The sequence below is a fragment of the Moschus berezovskii genome, chromosome 1, assembly GCF_049115385.1.
Source record: "Moschus berezovskii isolate FMDL1 chromosome 1, NW_MosBer_1.0, whole genome shotgun sequence".
NCBI classification, from domain to species: domain Eukaryota; kingdom Metazoa; phylum Chordata; class Mammalia; order Artiodactyla; family Moschidae; genus Moschus; species Moschus berezovskii.
Genome location: NC_142460.1, coordinates 39,659,549 through 39,686,672, shown reverse-complemented (window position 1 = coordinate 39,686,672; position 27,124 = coordinate 39,659,549). Strand labels below are relative to the sequence as shown.

Sequence of the window (27,124 nt, the reverse complement as noted above, 5' to 3'; positions counted from 1 at the left end):
TCCTTGTGGAAATCTAGAACAGATATGAGTCAGATATCATATGGGATTAATATGTTATAAAACGATATATAAAGTATTGATCCTCCTCAATCACTCTCGTTTTTAGGTCATTGGGAATTTTGTTGGGATAATCCTCCAAATGAATTTGAAGCATTCTATTCAAATGGTAAGTAGAACTACTTGTTATATTACCATTTTTCATCTGTAATTAATATAATTTTCTGAGTATTGAAATGAGAAATATTAATTACTATTCTTTAGTCATATTTTGAATCATTTTTAAAGGAGAATTATGAAAGAACTTTCTTTTATTTTTTAAATTATCATGCTGGAATGAAAATATACGGCATGTAAACTTGGGGAATATTTATGACAGTCCTCTAAAAGCTGGAATAAAGTTAGTGCTTGGAAATTATTAGATCTGCTATAAGCAAATATAGATAGGTAGGGCTGTTTGTAGAAATATACATAATAAATTCTCTTTCCATATAATTATGTTTCTTCTTATATTGAAATTGTAAAATATGATTTATGGGCTTCAACAGATGTGTAATTTACTTGAAAATGATATTGAATTCTGTACATTTTGACATCTGAGTACATTGGTCTACACTTACTTTGTTATCTTCATTAAGAGTTATTTCATCAGGTTTTGAGATGGGATAAGTGAAGCCATTATTATTCTTGTTTAGTTTAGTAGCAATTTGCCAGAAACTGATGACTGTCATCCTTAAAACTTGCTGCTAAAGTTTGTGATAATCATGGTGTTTGCCAGATGGGCTCTCAGTGTTTTCATACTGTTGAAATAAGGGAGATGTCCAAAAATACAGATAATTCTACATCTGACCTCGTGGCACAAGGAAAGTGCTTTAAAATTTTGTTTATTATATTTTCTCATTACATATATTTACCATGGACAGATATAAAATGAAAACAAATTCAAATAAGAACAAAGCAACCATATTCTACCACCTAAACATAACCAGTTAACCCTTCGAATATACTGGTGAATGTTTTTAGTATGTGAACACACAATTTTTTGTAGGAATTTGAGAAATGAAAGTGATGGCAATATACAATTTAGGTTTACCCTATTTGCCCCCAAATGACTCTGCAACCTGAGTTTGAATCACTTGTTCTCTCTCTCTCTGCTTGATATTGGGTAAATTCTTTACTCTCTCTGGGTCTTTCTTTCCTTATAACAAAAATAATAATTTATGCCTAGTTGATAAGGTTCTCTTGAAGACTAAACAAATTAATAGAAATAAAGTGCTTAGAACAGTGCTCAGTTGTTTCAAAATTATCCACTGCTTTTTAATTTTTTTTCTGAAAAGTCAGATAAATAATGTAAATTTGTGCCTTTTTTGGTATCCTGATACCTCAGTTAAGCTCTTTATTGTAATTGCCTGTTGGTTCTTTTGTGTTTTCACTCTGAAAATAATTGTAGCTTCAAAAAGAAATTATTTATAGGTAATTTTTGTTTTTAATATTCAACACTTTAAAAGTTTGAGTTCACCTTATAAATTTTCTTGACTATAGCTTTCAGTTCAATGCTAAATAGTGACAAATCACTTCTTCCTAGTGTTATTGGGGATGACTATCTTGATGTTCATTTAAGTATGATATGGACTAAGATTTATTCTTTTCCATGTTAAGAAGTTATCATATTCTTAGTGAACTAGATTATCAATAATTTCAGTTAATGCTTTACATACATAGATATCATTTGAATCTGTTGAGGTGATGATTTGGTTTTCCTCTCTCACTAATTTAAGTATTCTTTGAATAGCTGGAAGCTTATCCTTTTCTACATACTTTAATCAATGTTCATTTATTTTTTTCATTTATGAGGGACTTTGAAAAAATGCTTAAAAGTTAAGGTGATTTATAGTATTTTAAATTCTTTCCTTTATAGTATTTTTTATTTTTTCTTTTGGGTACTCTTAAGGAAGTTATATTCACATTGAAATCTTTACAATATGCTCTGTGGATATATTTTATCTTTTCTAATTTGTTAATTCTGTTGAATACTTAATCTATCTCTCATTGAATTTTTTCAATTCTGAGATGTATTTCTATCAAAATTTCTATAAGTGTATTCTAGATTATTTACATTAACGTTTTAATATCATAAACTTTTTAAATATTTGGAGAATGTTTAAAACTATATAATCCATGTCATGTTCTAAGTCAAATATATTTTTATTTATTCAGTTTAACATAAGTAACTTTATTGTTCAAGTTTCATGTTTTTATAGTCTGTCTGCTGAACAGAGATTGGGCTACTTTGTACAAATTCTTACAAAGCCCAAGTGATTCCTTGAATTTATATTCTAGTCACAAAGCTGCCAAGCAGAAGTTGGTGAGTTATATCAGTCATACTTGTTTCAGTTCAGTTCAGTCGCTCAGTCGTGACCAACTCTTTGCGACCCCATGAATCACAGCACGCCAGGCCTCCCTGTCCATCACCAACTCCCAGAGTTCACTCAAACTCATGTCCATCAAGTCGATGATGCCATCCAGCCATCTCATTCTCTGTCGTCCCCTTCTCCTCCCGCCCCCAATCCCTCCCAGCATCAGAGTCCTTTCCAATGAGTCAACTCTTCACATGAGGTGGCCAAAGTATTGGAGTTTCAGCTTCAGCATCAGTCTTTCCAATGAACACCCAGGACTGATCTCCTTTAGAATGGACTGGTTGGATCTCCTTGCAGTCCAGGGGACTCTCAAGAGTCTTCTCCAACAACACAGTTCAGGAATAAGTTTATAATAAGTTGTACTTATTTAGGAAGGTGAGTCTTTCAGGGATGAAAAAGATTGACTACAATGGGGATAATACTAAGGCCAGAGGAAAAAAATTAAAATCTATTTTGATCCAACATTAGGATCTTTTAGGAGTCTGACCTTTAGAAATACTCTCTTTTCTAAGAAAGGAGAAAATTGTCCTTATTCTTTCCCAAGGCTCTGGCTCTTCCCTCTATATTCTTATTTCCTTCATCCAGGACATTTATCAGATTTTCTTCTCAGTACTTTTTGACACTCTTTGACAATATCCTCTTAAATATCCAGTATAATGGCTTTGTCTGCTGAGTTCGCTTATTGCCCTTCTCTTTTCTCTTTAACAATTTTGCTATATCTATAGCTTGGAAACCTCAAGATGAATTTCTTCCAGAATTTGATATTCAGTGTTCATCCAGCCATCCATCAAATACTTATTGAAAATCAGCTATGTGTTAGCACTATAATAGGAAGTAGAAAATGCTATCTCCCTAGCTCAGCTAGAATGTTTAATCCCTGTACTAAAGAGATCTTAATCTTCTGCTTGAACTCTCCAAGGTTCAGTGTCTCCAATTATGCATGAGGGTATCCTTAATTTGATAACCTAAGATATCCAAAACTTTACTAAGTTCTATCTATCTTTATTTCTAACCTTACACCTCCTACCATTCTTATCCTGGTTTATGGTTGATACTAACCTTCTTAGCTCTTAAAATATAATCTTTATTAAATTATTATTTTATGTTAAAATCTTTTTATTGGGATACAGTTGCTTTACAATGTTGTGTTACTTTCTTCTGTACAACAAAGTGAATTGGCTATATGCATACATATCCCTTCCCTCTTGGGCCTCCCTCCCACCCCTCACCTATACCATCCATCCAGGTCATGACAGAGCACTGAGCTGAGCTCCCTTTGCTATACAGCAGGTTCCCACTAAATATCTGTTTTACACATAGTAGTGTGTATATGTCAATCCCAGTCTCCTGATTAATTTCCCACCCCTTTCCTTCCCCCTCCTTGTGTCCACACATCCATTCCTTACATCTGCATCTCTATTTCTGACCTTCAAATATGTTTGTTCTAGGTTCCACATACAAGCATTAGTCCTATCCCTAACTGACATTCAGCAAAATCCTATTGTTCACATCTTTACATTTGTCCCAAGCTTCTCTACTTCTCTTTATCTTTGTATCTGCTACCTTAGTGTTAGTACCACAAAATCTGCTTCTTGATTTTTTACAAGCTCCTAACTATTTCTGTATCCCTCCCTCTCTCGTCCATCCACCACGGTGCCATTAAGGTTCTCCCTGAAATTTGTATGGAATTAATGAGGTAATTAATTCCAGGTCTTCCCTTGTAGCTAAGACGGTAACGAATCTGCTTGCAATGCAGGAGACCCAGGTTCCATTCCTAGGTTGGGAAGATCCCCTGGAGAAGGGAACGGCTACTCACTACAGTTTTTTTGCCTGGAGAATTGCATGGACAGAGGAGCCTGGTGGGCTACAGTCCATGGGGTCACAAAAAGTTGGACATGACTGAGTGATGAACACTAATGAGATAGTTACCCATTCAAAATTTTTGTTATTTTGCCTTGCTTAGAGGAAAAGCACAAACTCCTCAACTCGGCATTTCGTTTTTCTTCACAACTTGGTACCAAGTTCATTTCTTCTCAGTTTACTTGACACCTCTCTCCCCACTCTTATGAATGCAGTCATCTTTGTATTGTGGCTTCTTCATATATAGATCATTTTCTGATACACAGTGAGTATTCAAATGGTGTTTGTTGATCATTATTTTGAGAAAACTCAGGTTTATGATAAGCAAGACCTTGTGATCTTCTGGGTGGGTCAGATTGATGAGATACTGTTTAATATTTAATTTATGAAAATCCTTGAAGTTTCATACTAGGGGAATGCCAGACAAATGGGAATCATATATGTGACTTAGACAATGACTTGGACAGTGGCTTCATCTAGCTGTGCTTTCTGGTTGTTCAATTGACACTTCAAGCATCAGAAATTTATTCAGTATTATGGTTACAACTGTTTAATGCTCTAATATTGATTGCTTTCCATTATCTGTGGAAGTTAAAGGAAAAAATGGTTTGCATTTTGAGTATAAGTTTAAGAGACGTGATGTAACAATTATTGTATGATGCGAGTATTCTGATTTGACTCAAAATGGTTGTATACATAGACCTTAAAATAATTCACCTCCAAGGCTGTATTATTATTATTTTTCCTGATAGTGAAGTATTTATGATTATGTAATTTTCAGTGTGTGTTTTTTTTTTAAAGAATGTAATAGGGTATTTGATTCTTTAACTCAAAGAATCAGGCTGAGTTGGCTAGAAATAGGAGAGTCGTGAGGATGTCATGGAAAATTTGAGGTGGAGAGTTTCATATCAAGATTAAGTAAATTTAGCAGCTATTTGGCACAACTTATAGTCGTTTTTGTCCTGCTTGTCTTCATCACGTGAAGAGCAGCCAAGCTAGGTTTTTCTTACGATATTTTTGTTGAGTTAAAAGGTTTGAACCAAATGTTAAGTCTCTGAAATTATCCTTTATAAAATTTAACTGCTTGGTCATAGTCACTTCTTTCCAAGTGCCAGGGTTTGTCAGCTCAGTAGTGTGATATGTAGTATATTCTGTACACATTGTCAATGACACAGTCTTTGAACACGTACTAGATTATTTTGACTACTTCAGTAATGAAGGAAACTAAATTGAATGTATTATGGTTGCACTGATCTTTAACCATTGATGAGGAAAACATTATTCTGAATTGACTTAGTCACTATCGAGACATTCTTTTCCTATATCCTGGAGAGTAAGAAAATCTTTGGTTTAATGAATTTTTTATTTTTGGTAGCTTTAATTTACACGTTGCTTTTGACTTTATAGTATTGTAAGCATTATAGTGAAGTGAAAGTCTCTCAGTCATGTTCAACTCTTTGCGACCCCATGGACTATACAGTCTGTGGAATTCACCACGCCAGCATATTGGAGTGTGTAGCCTTTCCCTTCTCTAGGGCATCTTCCCAACCCAGGGATCAAACCCAGGTCTCCCACATTACAAGCAGATTCTTCACCAGCTGAGCCACCAGGGAAGCACTGTAAGCATTATAAGCCCTATGAATGTATATTTAGTTTTATATTAAAACTTTGAAAAGATTAATTTCCGTATTAAAGGTTTGCAAATTTTTTTTTATTTTTTCCTTCTAAAAAGGGACTCTACCATTCAGAGTTGACAATTATGATGTGACAGCAAATAGCTTAAAATCGTTTGAGTTTTCTAATTTTGAGTGAGTTCCTAGTGTGAAAGGATGGGCTTCTATATACAAGATTATAGTTGTATATATCTGATAGTCTTCTTGAGAGCATCTAACCTAATGTGCATGTTATGTAGATATAGTACCAGAAAGGTTGACTGAATTATCAAGTTCAGTGAATTATCTAGTCAGTGACAGATGGACCATACTGTAGTGATAAATATATGCAGATAAGCATGAAAAGTCTTTCACAATAACTTCAAATTGATTATAAGGAGAGAACTGGGTCAAATCAGACTAAATACAGAAGAGTTAAAATAAGTATCTCAATATTAAAAATCACTGAAATTTTGTTTCAAGTAGGCTTCTTTGAATTTTTAAATACAATTCTGAAATAACCTCTGACAAGTACATTTTTGTAAATGAGTAGTTTTAATAACAGCAAGTATTAGCATTTACTTATTTTCATTGCAATGTATTTTGAATATTAAATATTGTTTTGAAATACTTTTATTTTTATGTGATTCAAAGGGGAGAGTGAGGTGTTTTTATTGTGAGTTTTTGAAGGACATGTAAAGTTTTATTTCAGAGTAAAAGTTATTTTAGATGATGAATATGATGATTTCATCATACAAAATGTTGTAAAGCATAAATGATTTTAGCTATGATAGAAATATATTATTCATCAGATTATAGCTAGTTGCTTATGATTAACTCTAATGTGAATACGTTTTTCCATTCCTACTGTTTTCCAACAATATAGCTCTTGCTTCTATGTTTAGATATATTTTAGGTTATATTGTTTAGAATTAAATATTGCTATATTTGTTGTTCAGTCACTAAGTCATGTCCAACACTTTGAGACCCCATAGATTGCAACACACCAGTCTCATCTGTCCTTCACTATCTTCCAGATATTGTTCAAATTCATATCCATTGAGTCAGTGATGCTATCTAACCATCTCCTCCTCTGCCATCCCTTTATCCTTTTGCCTTCAACCTGCCTGATGCCTTTCCCAGAATCAGTAACTTTTCCAGTGAGTCGCTCTTTGCATCACATGGCCAAAGTCCTGGAGCCTCAGCTTCAGCAATAGTTCTTTTGATGAATATTCAGGGTTGAAGTCCTTTAGGATTGACTGGTTTGAGTCAACTGCAGTCCTTGTAGGGACTCTCAAGAGTGAGATACCATTCTTATTTATCTCTTTCTATCTACTACCATGTTGTTCAAATTTGGCTACTCCTTAGAAACACCTGAGATTAAAAATTACTCAGGAATAGATGATGAAAGTTGACTGTGATAATATTTTGCATGCATATATCTATGTCAAAACTTATAAAATTGTTTTGCTGTTGTTGTTGTTCAGTCGCTCAGTCATGTCCAATTCATTGCAACCTCATGGACAGCAGCACTCTAGTCTTCCCTGTCCTTCACCATCTCCTAGAGCTTGCTCAAACTCATGTCCATTGAGTCAGTGATGCCATCCCTTTCTCTTCCTGCATTCAGTCTTTCCCAGCATCAGGGTCTTTTCCAATGAGTCAGTTCTTTGCATCATGTGGCCAAAGTATTGGAGCTTCATCTTCAGCATCAGTCCTTCCAATGACTATTCAGCACTGATTTCCTTTAGGATTTACTGGTTGATCTCCTTGCAGTCCAAGGGACTCTCAAGAGTCTTCTCCAACACCAGAGCTCAAAAACATCAATTTTTGGCATTCAGCCTTCTTTATGGTCCAACTCTTGCATCCATACATGACTACTGATAAAACCATAGCTTCGAATAGATGGACTTTTGTCGGCACAGTAATGTCTCTGTTTTTTAATATGCTGTTTAGGTTTGTCATAGCTTTTCTTCCAAAGAGCAAGTGTCTTTTAATTTTGTTGCTGTAGTCACCATATGCAGTGTTTTTGGAGCCCAAGAAAATAAAGTCTGTATCTATTTATCATGAAGTGATGGGACTAGATGTGATGATCTTCATTTTTTGATTGTTGAGTTTTAAGCCAGTTTTTTCACTCTCCTCTTTCACCTACATCAAGAGGCTCTGTAGTTCCTGTTTGCTTTCTGCCATAAGGGTGGTGTCATCAGCACATCTGAGGTTATTGATATTTCTCCCAGCAGTCCTGATTCCAACTTGTGCTTCATCCAGCTTGGCATTTTGCATGATGTACTCTTCATATAAGTTAAATAAACAGGGTGACAATATACAGCATTGATGTACTCCTTTCCCAATTTGGAACCAGTCTGTTGTTCCATGTCCAGTTCTAATTGTTTCTTCTTGACCTGCATACAGATTTCTCAGGAGGCAGGTAAGGTGGTTTGGTAGTCCCATCACTTGAAGAATTTTCCACAGTTTTCTGTGATCCACACAGTCAAAAGATTTGGTGTAGTCAATGAAACAAAAGTAGATGTTTTTCTGGAACTCTTACTTTTTTAATGATCCAGCGGATGTTGGCATTTTGATCTCTGGTTCCTCTGCCTTTTCTAAATCCAGCTTGAACATCTGGAACTTCTCAGTTCATGTACTGTTGAAGTCTGGCTTGGAGAGTTTTGAGCATTACTTTGCTATCATGTGAAAACCAAGTATAATGATTACGTGGATCATAACTTTGCCTAACTCAATGAAACTATGAGCCATGCTGTGTAGGGCCACCCAAGGCAGATGGGTTATGATGGAGAGTTCTGATAAAACATGGTCTACTGGAAAAGGAAATGGCAAACCACTTTAGCATTCTTGCCTTGAGAACCGCATGAATAGTATGAAAAGGCAAAAAGATATGACACTGAAAGATTAATTCCCCAGGTTGGTAGGTACCCAGTATGCTACTGGAGAAGAGTGGAGAAATAGCTCCAGAAAGAAGGAAGAGGCTGAGCCAAAGCGGGAACAAGACCCAGTTGTGATGTGTCTGGTGGTAAAAGTAAAGTCTGTTGCTATAAAGAACAATACTGCATAGGAACCTGGAATGTTAGGTCCGTGAATCAAGGTAAATTGGAAGTGTTCAAGCAGGAGTTGACAAGAGTGAACATCGACCTTTTAGGAATCAGTGAGCTAAAAGGGAGCAGAATGGGTGAAATTAATTCAGATGATCTTCTATTACTATGGGCTTGACTCCCTTAGAAGAAATGTAGCAGCTCTCATAGTCAATAAAAGAGTCCGAAATGCAGTACTCAGGTGCAATCTCAAAAATGGCAGAGTGATCTCCGATCAAATTGTGTTCTTTGAATATATTGTTTTTGTTGTTCTGTTGCTAAGTCGTGTCCAACTCTCTGCAACCCCATGTACTGCAGTTCTCCAGGCCTCCTTGTCCCTCACTATCTTCCAGTGATTTTCCAAGTTCATATGCCATCCAACCATCTCATCTTCTGTCTACCTCTTCTCCTTCTGCCTTTGATCTTTACCAGAATCAGTTTGTTTTTTTTTTAAAGTAACTCATTTGAAAAGACCCTGATGCTGGGAAAGATCGAAGGTGTGAGGAGAAGGGGACGACAGAGGATGAGATGTTTGTATGACATCACTGGCTCAATGGACATGAGTTTGGGTAAGCCCCGGGAGTTGCTGATGGACAGGAAAGCCTGGCATGCTGCAGTCCATGGGGTCGCAAAGAGTTGGACACGACTGAACGACTGAACTGAACTGAAAACATAATCTTACTTTTTGACCACTAATCCCCCTGCTTGGTGGGGGAGAAAGAATACTCAGATCTCACTTGCAGAGATCCTGATTTAATTGGTTGTAGGCAGGGCTCAGGCACTGGTGTTTATTAAATCTCCTCATATGATTATAATGCAACACCAGCATTTAGAACCTCTCCCCTAGTCTCAACTACTATGTATATGGTAAATTCTCAAAAATGGCTGTTATCATTGGTAAACTGAATACATTTCTTCTTTATATTCAATCATTCATTCACAGTAATGAAGGTTCACACACTGAAAGGACAGGAAATGAATAGATACGCCAGAGGAACTCCAGAAAAGGAAGTACAGTTGTTCCTCAGTAAAACAGAGGAAGAGACCCAACACCCACCAGGGATACCAAAATCCATGCACGCACAGGTCCTGTAGTCTACCCTCCATATCTGTGGTTCTGAATCTAAGGACTCAACCAACCTCAGGATAGTATCATGCTGTTGAAAAAAAACATATATATGTTGGCCCACACGGTCCAATCCTGTGTTGTTCAGAGGTCAACTGTACTCTCCAAATAACCTTATGCGGAGTGTAACTATGCCAGAGTCCTTCAAGCATACCTCTTAACTACGACACATCATAAAACTCCATCTTGGTAGGTTATGGTCCATTTTGAACAAAGATTGACAAAAATTGACAAATTGATCTGTTTAATGTATGAAATTTAAGGCACAGCTTTTTTTTTTTTTCTTTTTTAAACAGCTAAAGGATGTATTTGTTGGAAAACTGGAATTTTATTTGAAATGTAACAGTTTATAAAACATGTTCATAAAAAACTTCCCTTTGGGAATTTATATATTTTGTGAGTCAGAATATTCGAGGTTATGGTGTAGTAATCAGGAATCCCACATTTCATTGGTTAACTGCAACAAAGTTTTACTCTTTTCCTTATACTACAGAACTCAAATAACTTTTAACATCAGTCCAGGCTCATGGAGGGACCACCTTGATTGTTATAACTGAGAAAAGGATATAGGTGAATGGCATGCTAAGTTTTATATCTGCTTTATATCTTGAAGTTTTATATCTGCTCGCAGTCACTGACTGACACAAGTCATAAGGTCATAGCTAAGTCAAAAAGATATGAAAATACATTCCTACTAAGTGCCCACGAGAGGAAAATTGGAGTATTTGTAACCAAGTTCTAGTGAGTATCACAGTCATCTTCTCCTGGATGACATAATTTTAGGGATAGCTTTTTTATGATCGTGGATGAGAGGATATCTTTACTTCTCAATATAAGTCTGTATTGTTAAGGACGGTAGAATATTATTGTTGTTCCTTCTCAGAGAAGCTGAGAATCAGAAGGCCTGGATAGTGTCACTACACACCCACAGTTAGTGAAAAGGAGACTGGGGTTTATTTTATCTTTATAAAGTAATTGCTTTTCCATATGCTTCATTGACAATAATCCTGTACTGTGTTCTTCTACTTTATATTCTATGGTCTTTTTGTGTAACTGCTACTTATTTTCTAGTCAAACAAAGAGCCAGTTTATGATTAACATACATTTTAGTTTTAAAGATATAAACTTATAACTTGTTACTATTTTCTATATTTTCATTTTGATGATTTTATTATAAAAATATATAACCTATGTAAACCCGGGGCGAATTCATGTCAATGTACGGCAAAACCAACCAATATAATATTGTAAAATAATTTGCCTCCAATAAAAAATAAATTACTTAAAAAAAATATTATAAATGATAAAAATTCATTTTATCCAAGCTTCTGTCCATCTTTAGAACTTCACTAGAAAATAATACTCTATCAAGTAATAAGGCAAAGCAAATCATTGTCACCAGGGTGTTACTGTTATATCACTGGAAGTAATGTTATTGTTTCTTAGTAAGATTTGATTTTGGTTGAAATCCCAGGGTTTCAACTTACCACACAGAGAAAAAAGAACAAGTTGCTAATGGACAATTTCTTAAGAAACAGGAGGGAAACCTTTTCAATGTACAAAGTTCAGCTGATGGAGAGTTCTTTAATATATTATTCTGGAATATTGGTATTTATTTAGATTTATATTATAAGAGTTGTGTCTGACTCTGTGATCCCACAAATGGTAGTCTGCCAGGCTTTTCTGCAATTTCCTACTTAAGGGGATCTCCTGACCCAGGGATCGAAACTGGATCTCCTGTATATCTGTTATTACAGATGAATTCTTTACTGCTGAGCCACCAGAGAAAAACATTTATATTTTATTTTTAGTAGATTTTAACAAAAATGAATCAGAAAACCTAATGAATCAAGTATGACTTGTAATGATTTTTTTTTTTTTTTTGGTGAAAGGCTGTGAGCATGAACTTACAAATTACTTATAAAAGCCTTACAGAACCAAATATTGCAGTATAGGTTCATAGTGTATCAGTATTTTCAAGTTCACTCTATAACTTTACAAAGAAACTGTCAAAGGCAGGATGACTCAAGTTTTCCCTAACATCACCTTTTCCTAACTTCCATGGAAACAATGTGGTTCAAAACTATGAACTGGGCTGCCAAACTTTTGCTTTCAAATGTTTAACATTTGGGGGGAACATATGAATTCCACTATAATTTGCTTATTAAAGATCTTCATTTTGTAAAGTGCTATATTATGATATTTAAATATCGCTGGAGATTCAGTGGAAAAAACTTTTCATCAGTTTGAAATAGTAACATGACAATATTCATTTGATTCACAAAGGCAGTCTATTGGTACATCATTCTGCTGCTAAAATAGAGTATTAGCGAACACCCTCCCCACCCCTTTAGAAATGTTCCGTTCCGTTCCGTTCCATCGCTCAGTCGTGTCCGACTCTTTGCGACCCCGTGGACTGTAGCCTACCAGGCTTCTCCGTCCATGGGATTTTCCAGGCAAGAATACTGGAGTGGGTTACCGTTTCCTTCTCCAGGGGATCTTCCCGACCCAGGGATCGAACCCGGGTCTCCCGCATTGGAGGCAGACGCTTTAACTTCTGAGCCACCAGGGAAGCCCTTAGAAATGTTACAGCCATGATTTCTGAAATATAAAGTTCGAGGCATTTGTTTTCAGAATCTGACTGTGTCATGACACAACAGTGGAACTAAACTATAATGAGTGGTTTGGCTCCATTTCCTCCGCCTTCCTTAAGGGCCTATGGTTCTCATCCCATATTCCTTTCTGGGGCTCATCTCTGAAGCCTGTGGGAGATAACCTCCTCCCATTGCTAGTCAGCAGGGGGGTCCACCTTTCCTTGTTTTGGAGTTGGGGTATATTTGTTCTACCCTGTTTACAGCTGGCAGGAACCCTGCTTCTTCCTTATAACTCTCCTTTTCATCAGCACAGAGAAAGATTCAAAATCAGAAATGATCTTAATTACATAATTTTTTGTACAGAAACACCCATTCCATAACCATGGTCTTTAGTACTCTTGGAAGTGTCCCTCCCCACCTCCGTCTTGGTAAAACTGAAGACAATAAACCTTATCACAAAAGACAAGGATAAATACTTATCAGGGTGCAAAACATATTTAGAGAACCTACATTTACTTACACTCATTCTTGTGAACATGTTTAATCATGTGAGGTGTTATCAAAACTGGCTGAAATATTTTCCTCTATAGTATTTTCAAATAAAATTGTCTCCAAGAAAAATTATAAAAATGAGCTTAAACATCCAGGATAAATATTTAGAGAATATTTATTTTAGGGTTTGAGCTTCTAAAAGTATCTTATACTACATCTTATTTGTATATATATATGTATAAATTTCTTTAATATGTATATATATGTATAATATCTTATACTACATCTTATAGTATATTGATGTATAAATATTTTATACTTTTAAAATATCTTACACTACAATAAGTTATTATAATACCTGCTTTTTAGAGGAACTTATAGTTCTTTTAGTTTGTGTAGTATTAATGAAACCATTTTATACTTCTTAGTGGTCTATAAATTATATTAAGTGAAAATATAGCCAGATTTTAGTTGATTTATTTAATAGAGAATTTTTTTCTTAAAGACAAAACCATTGTCCGCTTTTAAAATCACACATTAAAGGTATCCACATCAAATATAAACTTTACAATGCCTTTGTGTAATATGAATAGAGTAAAAGTTTATATTTGGTTGATTGTAAAAAATCTTTTCCTTTATCATGTATTAATAAATAACATAACCATGATTTGGAAGACAGGAGCTAATTAGTAGATTATTCACAAGATTTAATTGAATATATATTTTTTAAAATTACAGAAAGCATTTGAAATAATTGTTTAGGTAGATACCAAAAGCAGAATTTAGCAATTAATCTTATTCATTAAAAGACACAGTTTCAAGAAACAAAGAGAAACTAAAGTTTTCAGATGGCAATATTATAATTATTGTTTTAAGAAGAATTTTATTATCTTAGAATGGAAATATCTACCACTATGAGAGAAATTTTATATTTTCATAAATACAATTTTTAATTTAGACATGCTATTTTAAGCTATAAATGCTCATTAAAATTTTCATACTTTCACTTCTGTGCATTATTTATTGATTCAATAATCATAATTAAGCAATAAAACATTATTTTGAAATAGAATTTTGCAACTAGTATGTTGTTTTTAACAATGATATCATCTGCTTGCTGAAAAATTGTAACTATATTTACATGATATTTTTTATAGTTTTTGAACTTTTTTAAGGTTGAGTACTTGTTTCTCTTTATGAAAAGGCATATATAGAATAATCATTTTTGCTTATTCACTATAAAGTTTTACACTTGGTGGAACAACTTTGCAAATTTTATATTGTTTTAGTGATGAGCTAATTTTTAAAATATGGTTTATCATTTACACAGAGACTGTGATGAAAACTTCATGTGCAGATATTATGGGATTTTTTTTGTCCAAAATGCATTATTATATGTGAATTGGGCATGACTTTATATTCTAATTTGATGCCTGCTGCTGCTGCTGCTGCTAAGTCACTTCAGTCGTGTCCGACTCTGTGTGACCCCATAGACGGAAGCCCACCAGGCTCCCCCATCCCTGGGATTCTCCAGGCAAGAACACTGGAGTGGGTTGCCATTTCCTACCTTTGTTTAAGTCTCTGCTCTCTGATGTTATCTCAGGGGGCAAAGAAATAGAAAGTCACTCCTTTAAAAGATACATTTTCTTACAAGAATAAAACACCTTTTGAAATGTTAGTGAGGTACTGGTATTTTAATGTCCCTCATTTTTTTAAAAATTTCTGAATTGAAAGAAATTTTAATTAAAGAACACTGTGATTATTTTTTTCCTTTCTCAAAAGCAGTTGATTTTGAATTGAAATTAAATATATTTGAATCTACACATGGTACTACTACTAAAGGAATGAAATGATTATGATTACTCCATTTAGAGCTTTTTAAAAGTGCAACTTCTCATTTAAAAGAACTTATTTTCAGCCATAAGGAATTGGTTATTCTGTGTGCATTTATCAGATAGCCCTCATATAATTTCTTGTATCTCTTAAGGAAGTCCATATGTAATAGATAAAACATCCAAAAACACAAACCTAATGAAAAACATGCTTTTGTTGAGATGGTTTCACTCCAGTAACCCCAGAAATGTTGGCAAGTAATTGGAGTTTCAGTGATAAGATTCTGCTGCTGCCCGTGATGTTTCTGGCCCTTTGATAGGGTGACTTTTTACAAGAAAATCTTGCTGTTTATAGAAAGCTTAGATCTTAGGGGATGTAGCCCCAGTCTCAAGTTTAGATTTTGTGTGAGAATTAATAAAAATGCGAATTTCTATTTTGGAAGAGGAACAGTATATTTTAAAATAAATTTAAAATATAATATTTTAAAGGGAAGACTGTTTTAGCCTTCTAAATTGTCTCTTTTATATTCATGTGGTGTTGCTGAGTTACTAAAATTTGTTTTTCCTGCTGGACATTTAAAATTATTTAACAAATCTTTTCTGCTCCAAGTAAAAGTAAGTAAAGGTCATTAAAATATAGTGTTCAAAAAGTAAAACTTTTGAAAAGGTTTAATGCTGAAGTTCTGCAATGACTTGTAAAAATTTCTATCTATAAACTTGTTTTTGTTACTGAATATTTTGTGTAAACAGTGAATGGCTAAAATATATATTTAGTCATAAAAGAAATTAACTGAACAGCAAAATGAGAATTGTTGTTTAGTCACTAAGTCGTGCCCAACTCTTTGTGTCCCATGAACCATAGCCTTCCAGGCTTCCCTGTCCCTGTCCTTCATTATCTCCTGGAGTTTGCTCAGCCTCATGTCCATTGAGTTGATGATGCCATCCAACCATTTCATCAAATTAGAACTAGTCTATCAAAGTTCCATTGCCCAGCTAAGAATGTAGGCTGCCACTAAGTAATGACATGGACATGTCATTTAACCTCCAGATTCACCATTAAAATAAGAGGATTGGATAAAGAAAATCATATACCATTTTATAATTTGAGATGACAAACTGCAACCTCAAGTTTTTTACTTCTTCAAATTAGGATAGAGGACTTCAAAATGTTATTATACTACTAACTAAATTTGGTAAGAGCACATATGTTAAATGTTCACTCTTTTAATTATTTATTTTGAGAAAAATAAAAAATAAACCATTCACTATGTTCATTATGTTAATATCACAATTTATAAAGCTCAATATTTGGTATTTTGAACTTAAGTAAATAAAATGTGAAAGTTCTCATATTAGTAATTCTATCATGTCAGTGTAAGTTTAAATTCTGTGACAATCCATGTCTAATGAAATGACAATATTATTTTCAATCCTATTCTGAGTGTTTTAGATGAAGGAAAGTTCATAGCAAAACTCAACTTATAGAAACCTTCAAAAGTTAAGATTCACTGCTCTTTTTAAGAATACAGTGATTTCACTGTCAACTTAAAAATTTTATTTTATTTAAAAAATGGAATTTAATTTGAATTAATAAGAAAGAAACATTTATCATTTTTTAAAATGTCATTCTTTTCCCAAAAATGTACCATCTTGTATCAAATCTGAAAGTAATGACATAATTAATAGCATGTCCTTAGTCACTCAGTCATGTCTGATTCTTTGTGACCCCATGGACTGTAGCCTGCCAGGCTCCTCTGTCCATGGGGATTCTACAGGCAAGAATACTGGAGTGGGTTGCCATGTCCTCCTCAATTAATTGTACATGTAATATATTAAGATGTAACTTCAAAGCTGATTCAAGAACAAATGAATACACATCATGAACCTTCCTTTTTCTTATTGATGTTCAAGCTAGTTAATAATAAAGTGAAGAATAATTTAGTTAACACCATTATCTAGATATATAGTCAAATTTAGAAATGCATTTGCATAATATCATATTAAAAAACAGAGACATTACTCTGCCAACAAAGGGACATCTAGTCAAAGCTATGGTTTTTCCAGTAGTCATGTATGGATGTGAGAGTTGGATTATAAAGAAAGCTGAATGCCAAAGAACTGATGCTTTTGGACTGTGGTGTTGGAGAAGACTCTTGAGAGTCCCTTGGACAGCAAGGAGATCCAACCAGTCCATCCTAAAGGAGATCAGGCCTGGGTGTTCACTGGAAGGACTGATGTTGAAGCTGAAACTCCAATACTTTGGCCACATGATGTGAAGAGCTGACTCATTTGCAAAGACCCTGTTGCTGGGAAAGATTGAGGGCAGGAGGAGAAGGGGATGACAGAGGATGAGATGGTTTCATGGCATCACTGACTCAATGGACATGGGTTTGGGTGGACTCTGGGAGTTGGTGATGGACAGGGAGCCTGGTGTGCTGCAGTTCGTGGTGTTGCAGAGTCGGACACAACTGAGCGACTGAACTGAACTGAACCTTAAAATATTTTTCTAATTCACACCAGAAATTCTCTATGTAGCAATATTATTTTTGTCATTTATGAACATCTTTAATTATTTTCTTATTGACATTTAAAAGTATTCAGTTCAGTTCAGTTCAGTTGCTCAGTCGTGTCCGACTCTCCGCGACCCCATGAATCACAGCACGCCAGGCCTCCCTGTGCATCACCAACTCCCGGAGTTCACTCAAACTCATGTCCACAGAGTCGGTGATGCCATCCAGCCATCTCATTCTCTGTCGTCGCCTTCTCCTCCCACCCCCAACCTTTCCCAGCATCAGTCTTTTCCAGTGAGTCAACTCATCGCATGAGGTGGCCAAAGTGCTAAAAAATATTTAGATTTATTAAATAGAAAATTTCCCTTTCAATTTGTTGAAAGCTCATTTTACCACTTTTTTGGTATTCTTCATACAACTTCATTTGGCCTTCCTACAACTCAGCCAAATTAAGTTGGATATAATTGTCTATTAAAACAGTCTATGTATTTAAAGAGTAATATCATGAAGGACTTTACCTCATCATGTCACAGTATATCATGGCTGAAAATATCTCAGATAAGACAATGCATTGGGTCTCTGTTTTCTAGGGACATTGGAATTAAAATTAAATATAGAAGAAATGGAGTCTGAGTATTTGATGTGAGTCACAAGGTTTATGCTGAGCATCTTAAGTCATTATTAGAAGTCAGATCTAAACTGTAAATCAAGAGATTTAGGATTCTACTCTGTCCACTGTGGTAGAACTTCTCTAGTGACAGTGAGCACAACAATCATCCAGAACAAATTATTTCTAAAATAGGATCCTAAACCTACCTCCCATTCAGATTTTTTAAATCTTCACTGTCTTTCAAATTTGCATTTCTTAGTAACAACTACGAATGACTTTGATTAGACCAGGTTTTAAAAATTTTTTTGTTTAGGGCATACATTTTTAGGCATGTCGTTTTCATTATTACCAACTCAAGTCCTTTATCCAGGAAAAAAAAATAATTTACAGGAATCTAAATTTCAGAAAATCACATAGTTTTTTATGGAATAGCATCTTTCAAAAACAGGTTTAATGGCTGCCATGTTTTTGAACCTGAGCACTAATCTTTCTGTAAGCAATTTTTGTTATTCTCTGTAAACATTTTTGTTTTCCCAGGTGGTGCTAGTGGTAAAGAACCCACCTACCAATGCAGGAGACATAAGAGACATGGGTTAGATCCTTGGGTCTGGAATATCTCCTGGAAGAGGGCATGGCAACCCACTCCAGTATTCTTGCCTGGAGAATTTCATGGACAGAGGAGCCTGGCAGGCTACCGTCCATGGAGTCACACAGAGTCAAACATGACACAAGGGACTTAGCATGCATGCACATTAATATTTTAGAATTAGAATGTGCTACTGAAGTTTTCTGAGGTGATTTATATTTTAATCATACTTTCCTGCTAGTAGCATAAACAACAGAAGCTTTGCAGAGATTTTAGTTACTTCTAGAATCTGGACTATATCTCCCAGACCTCAATTCATATAAAAACACACAAAATTTTTTTCAGACAAATTATCTCACTTTGTGGTTCAAAAAATAGGATTGCAATAGCTAGAAATGAACTACTGTAGAAGCATAATATTTTAGAGCTTAGAGATTCTTCAGAGAACGTTGACCAGCTCCTGTCCTATACATGAAGTCCCCTTTAGCAATGTGCTGGCCACACGCGATATTATAATATATCAATCACTAAGAACTACACTGGATCATGTTTTAAAACAGTCTCGGTTAGAAATGGATACATGCATATGTATGGCTGAGTCACTTCACTATTCACTTGAAAGTATCACAACTTTGTTAATCGATTAAACCCAATAGAAAATAAAAAGTTTTTAAAAAAGAAATTCTTGTACAAGTAACAGAGGACACTATTTAAGCAGCTTGAGTTCAGTTCAGTTGCTCAGTCATGTCCAACTCTTTGCAACCCCATGGACTGCAGCACGCCAGGCCTCTCTGTCCATTACAAACTCCCAGAGTTTACTCAAACTCCTGTCTGTTGAGTTGGTGATGCCATCCAAACATCTCATCCTCTGTCATCCCCTTCTCCTCCTAACTTCAAACTTTCCCAGCATCAGGGTCTTTTCAGAGGAGTCAATTCTTCACATCAGGTGGCCAAAGTATTGGAGTTTCAGCTTCAGTATCAGTCCTTCCAATGAATATTCAGGACTGATCTCCTTTAGAATGGACTGGTTGGATCTCCGTGCAGTCCAAGGGACTCTCAAGAATCTTCAACACCACAGTTCAAAAGCATCAATTCTTTGGCACTCAGCTTTCTTTATAATCCAACTCTCACATCCATACATGACTACTGGATAAACCATAGCTTTGACTAGACAACCCTTTGTTGGCAAAGTAATCTCTCTGCTTTCTAATATGCTGTATAGGTTGGTCAAAACTTTTCTTCCAAGGAGTAAGCGTCTTTTAATTTCATGGCTGCAATCAGCATCCACAGTGATTTTGGAGACCCAAAAAATAAAGTCAGTTTCTACTGTTTCCCCATATATTTGCCATGAAGTGATGGGACTGGATGCCATGATCTTAGTTTTCTGAATGTTGAGCTGTAAGTCAACTTTTTCACTCTCCTCCTTCATTTTCATCAACAGGCTCTTTATTTCTTCTTCACCCTCTGCCATAAGGGTGGTGTCATCTGCATATCTGAGGTTATTGATATTTCTCCCAGCAATCTTGATTCCAGCTTGTGCTACATCCAGCCCAGCATTTCTCATGATGTCCTCTGCATATAAATTAAATAAGTAGGGTGATAATATACAGCCTTGACGTATTCCGTTTCCTATTTGGAGCCAGTCTGTTGTCCCATGTCCAATTCTAACTGTTGCTTCCTGACCTGCATACAGATTTCTCAGGAGGCAAGTCAGGTTGTCTGGTATTCCCATCTCTTGAAGAATTTTCCATATTTTGTTGTGATCCACACAGTCAAAGGCTTTGGCATAGTCAATAAAGCAGAAGTAGATGTTTTTCTGGAACTCCCTTGCTTTCTCCATGATCCAGTAGATGTTGGCAATTTGATCTCTGGTTCCAATGCCTTTTCTAAAACCAGCTTGAACATCTGGAAGTTCATGGTTCACATAATGCTGAAGCCTGGCTTTGAGAATTTTGAGCATTATTTTACTAGTGTGTGAGACGAATGCAATTGTGTAGTAGTTTGAGCATTCTTTGGCATTGCCTTTCTTTGGGATTGGAATGAAAACTGACCTTTTCCAGTCCTGTGCCCACTGCTGAGTTTTCCAAATTTGCTGGCATATTGCTTTCACAGCATCATCTTTTAGGATTTGAAATAGCTCAACTGGAATTCCATCACCTCCACTAGTTTTGTCCATAGTGATGCTTCCTAAGACCCACTTGACTTCACATTCCAGGATGTCTGGCTCTAAGTGATTGATCACACCCTCATGATTATCTGGGTCATGAAGATCTTTGTTTTGTAATTCTTCTATGTATTCTTGCCATCACTTCTTAATATTTTCTGCTTCTGTTAGGTCCATACCATTTCTGTCCTTTATTGAGCCCATCTTGGTATGAAATGTCCCTTGGTATCTCTAATTTTCTTGAGGAGATCTCTCGTGTTTCCCATTCTATTGTTTTCCTCTGTTTCCTCTAACCAGCTTGAACAGAAGCATAAACACTGTCTCACACTACAAGAAGTCTGCGGTTAGGCATGTTGCTGTTGTTCAGTCTCTAAATCATGTCTGACTCTTTGAAACTCCATGGGCTGCAGCGCATCAGGCTTCCCTGTTCTTCACTGTCTCTCAGGGTTTGCTCAAACTCATGTCCATTGGATTGTGATGCCATCCAACCATCTCATCCTCTGAAGCTCTCTTCTCCTGCCTTCATTCTTTCTCAGCATCAGGGTCTTTTCCAGTGAGTCACTTCTTCACATCAGGTGGCCAAAGTATTGGAGCTTCAGCTACACTATCAGTCCTTCCAATATATATTCAGGGTTGATTTCCTTTAGGAGGTCAAACCATAGTTAAGTCTAATTAAAAGGCTCAAGGATGCCTTTTAGATTCCAGACTCTTTCCCTCTGGTCCATACTGGGGCCTCTTATGCTTGTACTTTCTTTCTTTCTTTATTTTTTGTACTTTCATTGGCTCTATAGCCTCATATTGACTGTCTAGGCAGGAAGCAAAGAAAAAACTATGCTAAAAGCAAGATGATGCCATTAAATTTGGGAAAGGATGTCTGCTTCTACATACACCTCACTGGCTGGAACTGTGTCACTTTATCTGTTCTGGCTTTATAAGAACCTGAGAAATTGAGTAATTTTACTTGAGTCCACTGATGTCCCAAACCAAATAAGGGTTCTGACAGGAAAAAAGTGAGAATTTATATATGGTGTTGGCAAATGGAAATTACCTGCTACAGTTGGTGCTTGTCTAAAGGAAAATGTATCCAAAAGTTTTAGAATACTTGGTATATATATGAAGGTATAATTCATTATGTACTCGTCGTGTGCAGCATTAACTATTTGGCACACTGCATTATTTAAAAGATATAATCGTGGGTCTTCATAATGTCTGTCTCACTTGTCTATGACAATAAAATTGGTGCTCATGTCTACCTGCCATAAAGGAATCTAAGAGGGAAAGGGAGAAGCTCCAGTTAAATTTTTGGAGTATAGTGGTGGATGAAAGATGGTGATGAATCCACTCAAACTGCAAAAACTATTGGCACCTGAGTGTGATAGGGTGGCTCAGATGGTAAAGAATCTGCCTGCAATGCTGGAGACCTGGGTTCGATCTTTGGGTCAGGAAGTTCCCCCCAAGAAGGAAATGGCTACGCATTCCAGTATTCCAGCCTGGGGAATTCCATGAACGGAGGTGCCTGGTGGGCTACAGTTCATGGGGTCACAAAGAGTCAGACACGACTGAGTGACTAGCATTTTTGCCTTTAGTGTGGGAGCAGTCAGCAAGAAAGTAACCACTGTGTAACTGAACTCTATGCTGTTTTCATCAGTTTAAATATATGACTGACTTTGAGAAAGTCCTGAAATGGCCACTGCTCCACCTCTGAGAGACTCTGATACAGTAAGTCCCCTATGTACAAACCTTCGAGTGGCAAACTTTCAAATGTGCAAACATGATCCTGTATGTCAACTTCTGTGCTATACTACTGTACTTTTCATTGTACTGTACTATAAGATTAAAAATATTTTCTTTAAAAACATTTTTTTAATGTTTGCTTTTTTTACTTGACTCTTATGAGTTATTTGTGTGAAAAGTATTATAAACCTATTACAGTAAAGTACTATGTAGCCAACTGTGTTAGTTGGGTACCTAGGCTAACTTTGTTGGACTTATGAACAAATTGGACTTACGAACCTGCTTTTGGAATGGGCCTCCTTTGTATATAGTGGACTTGCTGTATTTTGTCCCTTGTCAAATAGCAAATATGAATTAATGCTAAAATTTGGCAGTCTCCAATTGTCTTTTCTGCTCACAACACCAGTCACCATTGGCATCTCTAAAATTTAAGTTTTTCCTGTAGGGGCTGGAGGAAGGGTCAGCAAAGTGCAGTTCGAAAAAGGGTTTCAGTGTTCACTGGCAGAGCTCCTTCTGGTAAGCTCAGACGCCTTGGGCAGAGGTAGAAGGGAACTTCTTTCTGGCAGCCTGTTGGAATTCAAATTAGTCAATTCAAAATTAATCTTGATTATCACCTTTATGCCATAGCTTAGCTACTTCATAAGTTAAAGTTTGTGTGTGTGTGTGTGCCTAATCATGGAAAGAAACAAACCTGCACTAAGTTGAAAGCATACACTTGTCTGAGGGGAGTAATTGATGAATCTCTCAAGAGAGATTTTCCATTATAAAAGGTAAATGTAATTTTGCATGATGCAGAAATCAACATTACTCCATAAATATAAAACAGTCTTAAATAGATAGATAAATACTGGTAATACTTGGAATATATAATATCTTTGTTTATCATGTATCCTAACTATTCTATAGGACAGGTGAATATTTTTAAAAGAATTCAAAGGAACATATATTTGGGATATATGCACATAGTCTTAATTGAAAATAAGCACAAAAATGCTGCAAAATACAAAAAATCATTAAAAACATTTTGAAAGACCTCTTGTCTATGTTGAACAAAGAATCCATTTCCTAGCTACATATTTACATTAGAAAATGGAACAGATGATATTATTTTTCCTTTGCCTGAGTAATTTCTTTTCACTTAATTGATTTTTCTTTTGTCTTTGCTATCAATTTGTCAGATAGCATGTGGTTTATTACTTTTATGGAGCTCAGATTTTCAAACAGAAGAGTTGAATGTCTTTTCCATAATTTTATAACATTTTATTTCAGACATAATAAAGACAAATAGGTATGTGTGTGTTTTTACAACATTATGTCTCCTGCAATGTGAAGCAATATTTTATATAATAGCTTTAGGTATTCTATAATTATCACTTGGACTGAAAAAGGCAAACATTTTCCTTTGAGCACATTTTAAGAATCATTTTTCAAATACATATATTTGTGTGGACCGCAGAGTTCCCAGATTTCCTCCTGTGGAGCTTCAATAATATAACCAGCCTAGACAAGAGCTATTTCATGGCACAACCGAGTAGCTTTTATTATGTATTTCAATCAACGATTTGAGAAAAGCTTTTTGAAGTTTAATTTAAAACCCCTGTTATCATTGTAGTAGAGCAGCTCTAGCTATTTTTCTTCAGTTCATTGTCATTAACTAATGCTAAGCCATTCCCTATAATAATAAGGAACTGTTGGTGATTACATTAACTCTTGAGGCTCTATCCAGTCTCAGGAGTAGAAGTCTGATGAACAAGGAGCAACCACTAAAAGTATTTGAAACCAAGTGAGGAATAGCAGTTTGTCAAACTCATGTAAATCTTTTAAGGAGTGCTAAAGATTTCATTATTTGTCACGGTGAATATTAATGTTGTTGTTAGTTTCTGTGGTTCTTTTCAGTTAAGAATAGGAAACAAAGTCTGTGCTTCTTTCAGGAGGAATCTTACTAACTTCTGAAGAGTGGTATATGGGGTGAGGCAAAGATTCCCTAAGCTTTCTGATATAGAATGGCAATTCTAACGTAAGAGTGAATATCTGTGCACTTTCCACATCACCCTTATGGAAGTCTGCTGAACTCCAGTACACATTCAGGAGCATTACAATCACTTCAAGCAAATCTATTTATCTAATTCCTTGTGTACCATAAGAAAAATAAATAAATCCAGACTTTACCCTGAAGAACTTGTCATGTACAGCTTTGAAATCATACAGTTATCACCACTACAGCTTTGACAATTTTTAAATGATTTTTTTACTCTGTCCTGATTTTACATATTGGAATCATAGTATACAAACAATTTTATCATTTTTCACATTTGTTGTTGTTGCTCAGTCATTAAGTCATGTCTGATTATGCAACTGAACACGTGTCCCTATGGATTACAGCACACTAGGCTTCCCTGTTCTTCACTGTCTCCTAGAGTTTGCTCAGATTCGTGTCCATTGAGTTGGTGATGCATCCAACCATCTCACCTTCTGCCATTCCCTTCTCCTTTTGCCTTCAAGCTTTCCCAGCATCAGGATCTTTTCTAATAAGTCGGCTCTTTGCATCAGGTAGCCGAAGTATTGGAACTTTCTCATCAGTCCTTCCAATGAATATTCAGGGTTGATTTCCTTTAGTATAGACTGGTTTGATCTCCTTGCTGTCCAAGAGACTCTTAAAAGTCTTCTCCAGCATACATGATAGATATGTATATGTGCTATATGTATCATTTATGAATATGTGCCTTATATATGTAGCTCTTATATATATGTGAGTGTGGTGTTATGCATAGGTATATATGTATATAGAAAGAGAGAAGAATGCTTCATAATATATTTCATATTGAAAACTACTAAAAATGACATGAAACCTTGATACAACAATATAAAAGTTACAGGGAAAAGAAAATTTATAAAACAAAAAAGAAAAATTTTAAACCAAAAATAAAATCTATTACATGCTTCTGCATATTTGCTTCTGCATAATTCTATCCATATATTCCAGTTAAAAATAATGAAATATTTTACAAATATCATGAATTTGTGTTTATTTATTGTGACTTTTTAAAATATAGAATTTTGATAGATAATAGGCTGTATAAATTATATTTAACAGAAGGTATTAATGATCATTGTTACGGTGCCATCCAGACAGATTCATCTCTTTTAGAGTTGATTTAAATTTTGACTAAAGGTATGAAATATTGTCTCTGTGAAATTTGAAAGGCTTGTATATACTAGATTCAACATTGAAATCTATTTGGATCGCTGGTGCATTTTTAGGTCTAATGTGAATTGATATACTGATTCAATTAAAAAACCCGTCAATTCAATCCCTGTTCCATGCCACTGGGATTCACATTATTTTAGCATGTCATGATCTTTAATATTAAATTAGGGTATAGTCTTTTGTGATAAAACTTAAGTACATTGCATTAGACTATTTTTGAGTCTCCAAGAAAACTGCCCATTGCTTCATTTAACATAATTTAAAATAATATTAACAAGGTCAGTATTTGGAGCTAAATTCAAATTGTTCAAATATAGCTAACACTTAGAATTGCTACATTATTTCTTGGTTTAAGCATATTTTCTTTAATGTGGTGTTAGTACTAAAACGTAGTCTAAACAATGTTTTGGAAGATCTGTACCTCTAAATCTGTTTCCAGTCTTATGGATAATTTGAAATGGATAATTATCAGCTTCCTTGAGACAGAAGATGCAATCACAGATCTCACAGATGCTTAGTGATTTCCAAGGATAAAATAATAATATAATTTAAATTACCAGCTTGTCATTTGAATTATACCACCCCTTGAGAAGCACAGTATATCATGTAATTTTGAAGAATACCATTAATTTGAAAGGTATTTTATCTAGCATTGTAAAGCATTTTAACCACTAAGGCTAAAATAAGATGTTGGGTACCAATTTTTAAATGTCTGGATTGTTTTATAGAGAGGAATATATATTTTCAAGGGTTAATAAAGGAAAATAATTTTCTTTTCCATGTTCTCTGATAGTCTAGAGAGCAATAGACATTTTGTGGATCACGAATAACAGAAATTTATTGCTCACAGTCTTAGAGGCTGAAAATTCAAGATCAGGTCACCAGCATGATCACCTTCTATGAGAGCCCTCTTCTTAATTCCTGGCAAGTCTTTACATGGTGTAAATGGCTAAAGATCTCTCTGAGGACTCTTATAAGGGCACTGATTCTATTCATGAGATCGCCACTCTCCTGACCTAAGCACAACCCAAAGTCCCACCTTCTAATATCATCATCCTTGGGGATTAGAATTCAACAGTGAATTTTAGGAGGACACAAATAATCAGAGGGGCCTTCTCAGGTAGCTTAGTGGTAAAGAATCTGCTTGCCATTGCAGGAGATGTGGATTCGACCCCTGGGTGGGGAAGATCCCCTGGAGAAGGAAATGGCAACCTACTCTAGTATTCTTGCATGGGAAATCCCATGACAGAGGAGCC

General features: G+C 35.4%; 1 protein-coding gene across 1 annotated transcript in view; it reads left to right on the top strand.

Annotated features, from left to right (window-relative positions):
- Positions 1-27,124, top strand: part of LOC148778715 (uncharacterized) — a 289,655-nt gene that overhangs the window by 196,591 nt on the left and 65,940 nt on the right. Inside the window, exon 3 of the mRNA XM_088836099.1 lies at positions 107-166. Within this exon, the coding sequence (XP_088692225.1) occupies positions 107-166 (60 nt within the window). The remainder of the gene's footprint in view (positions 1-106; positions 167-27,124) is intronic.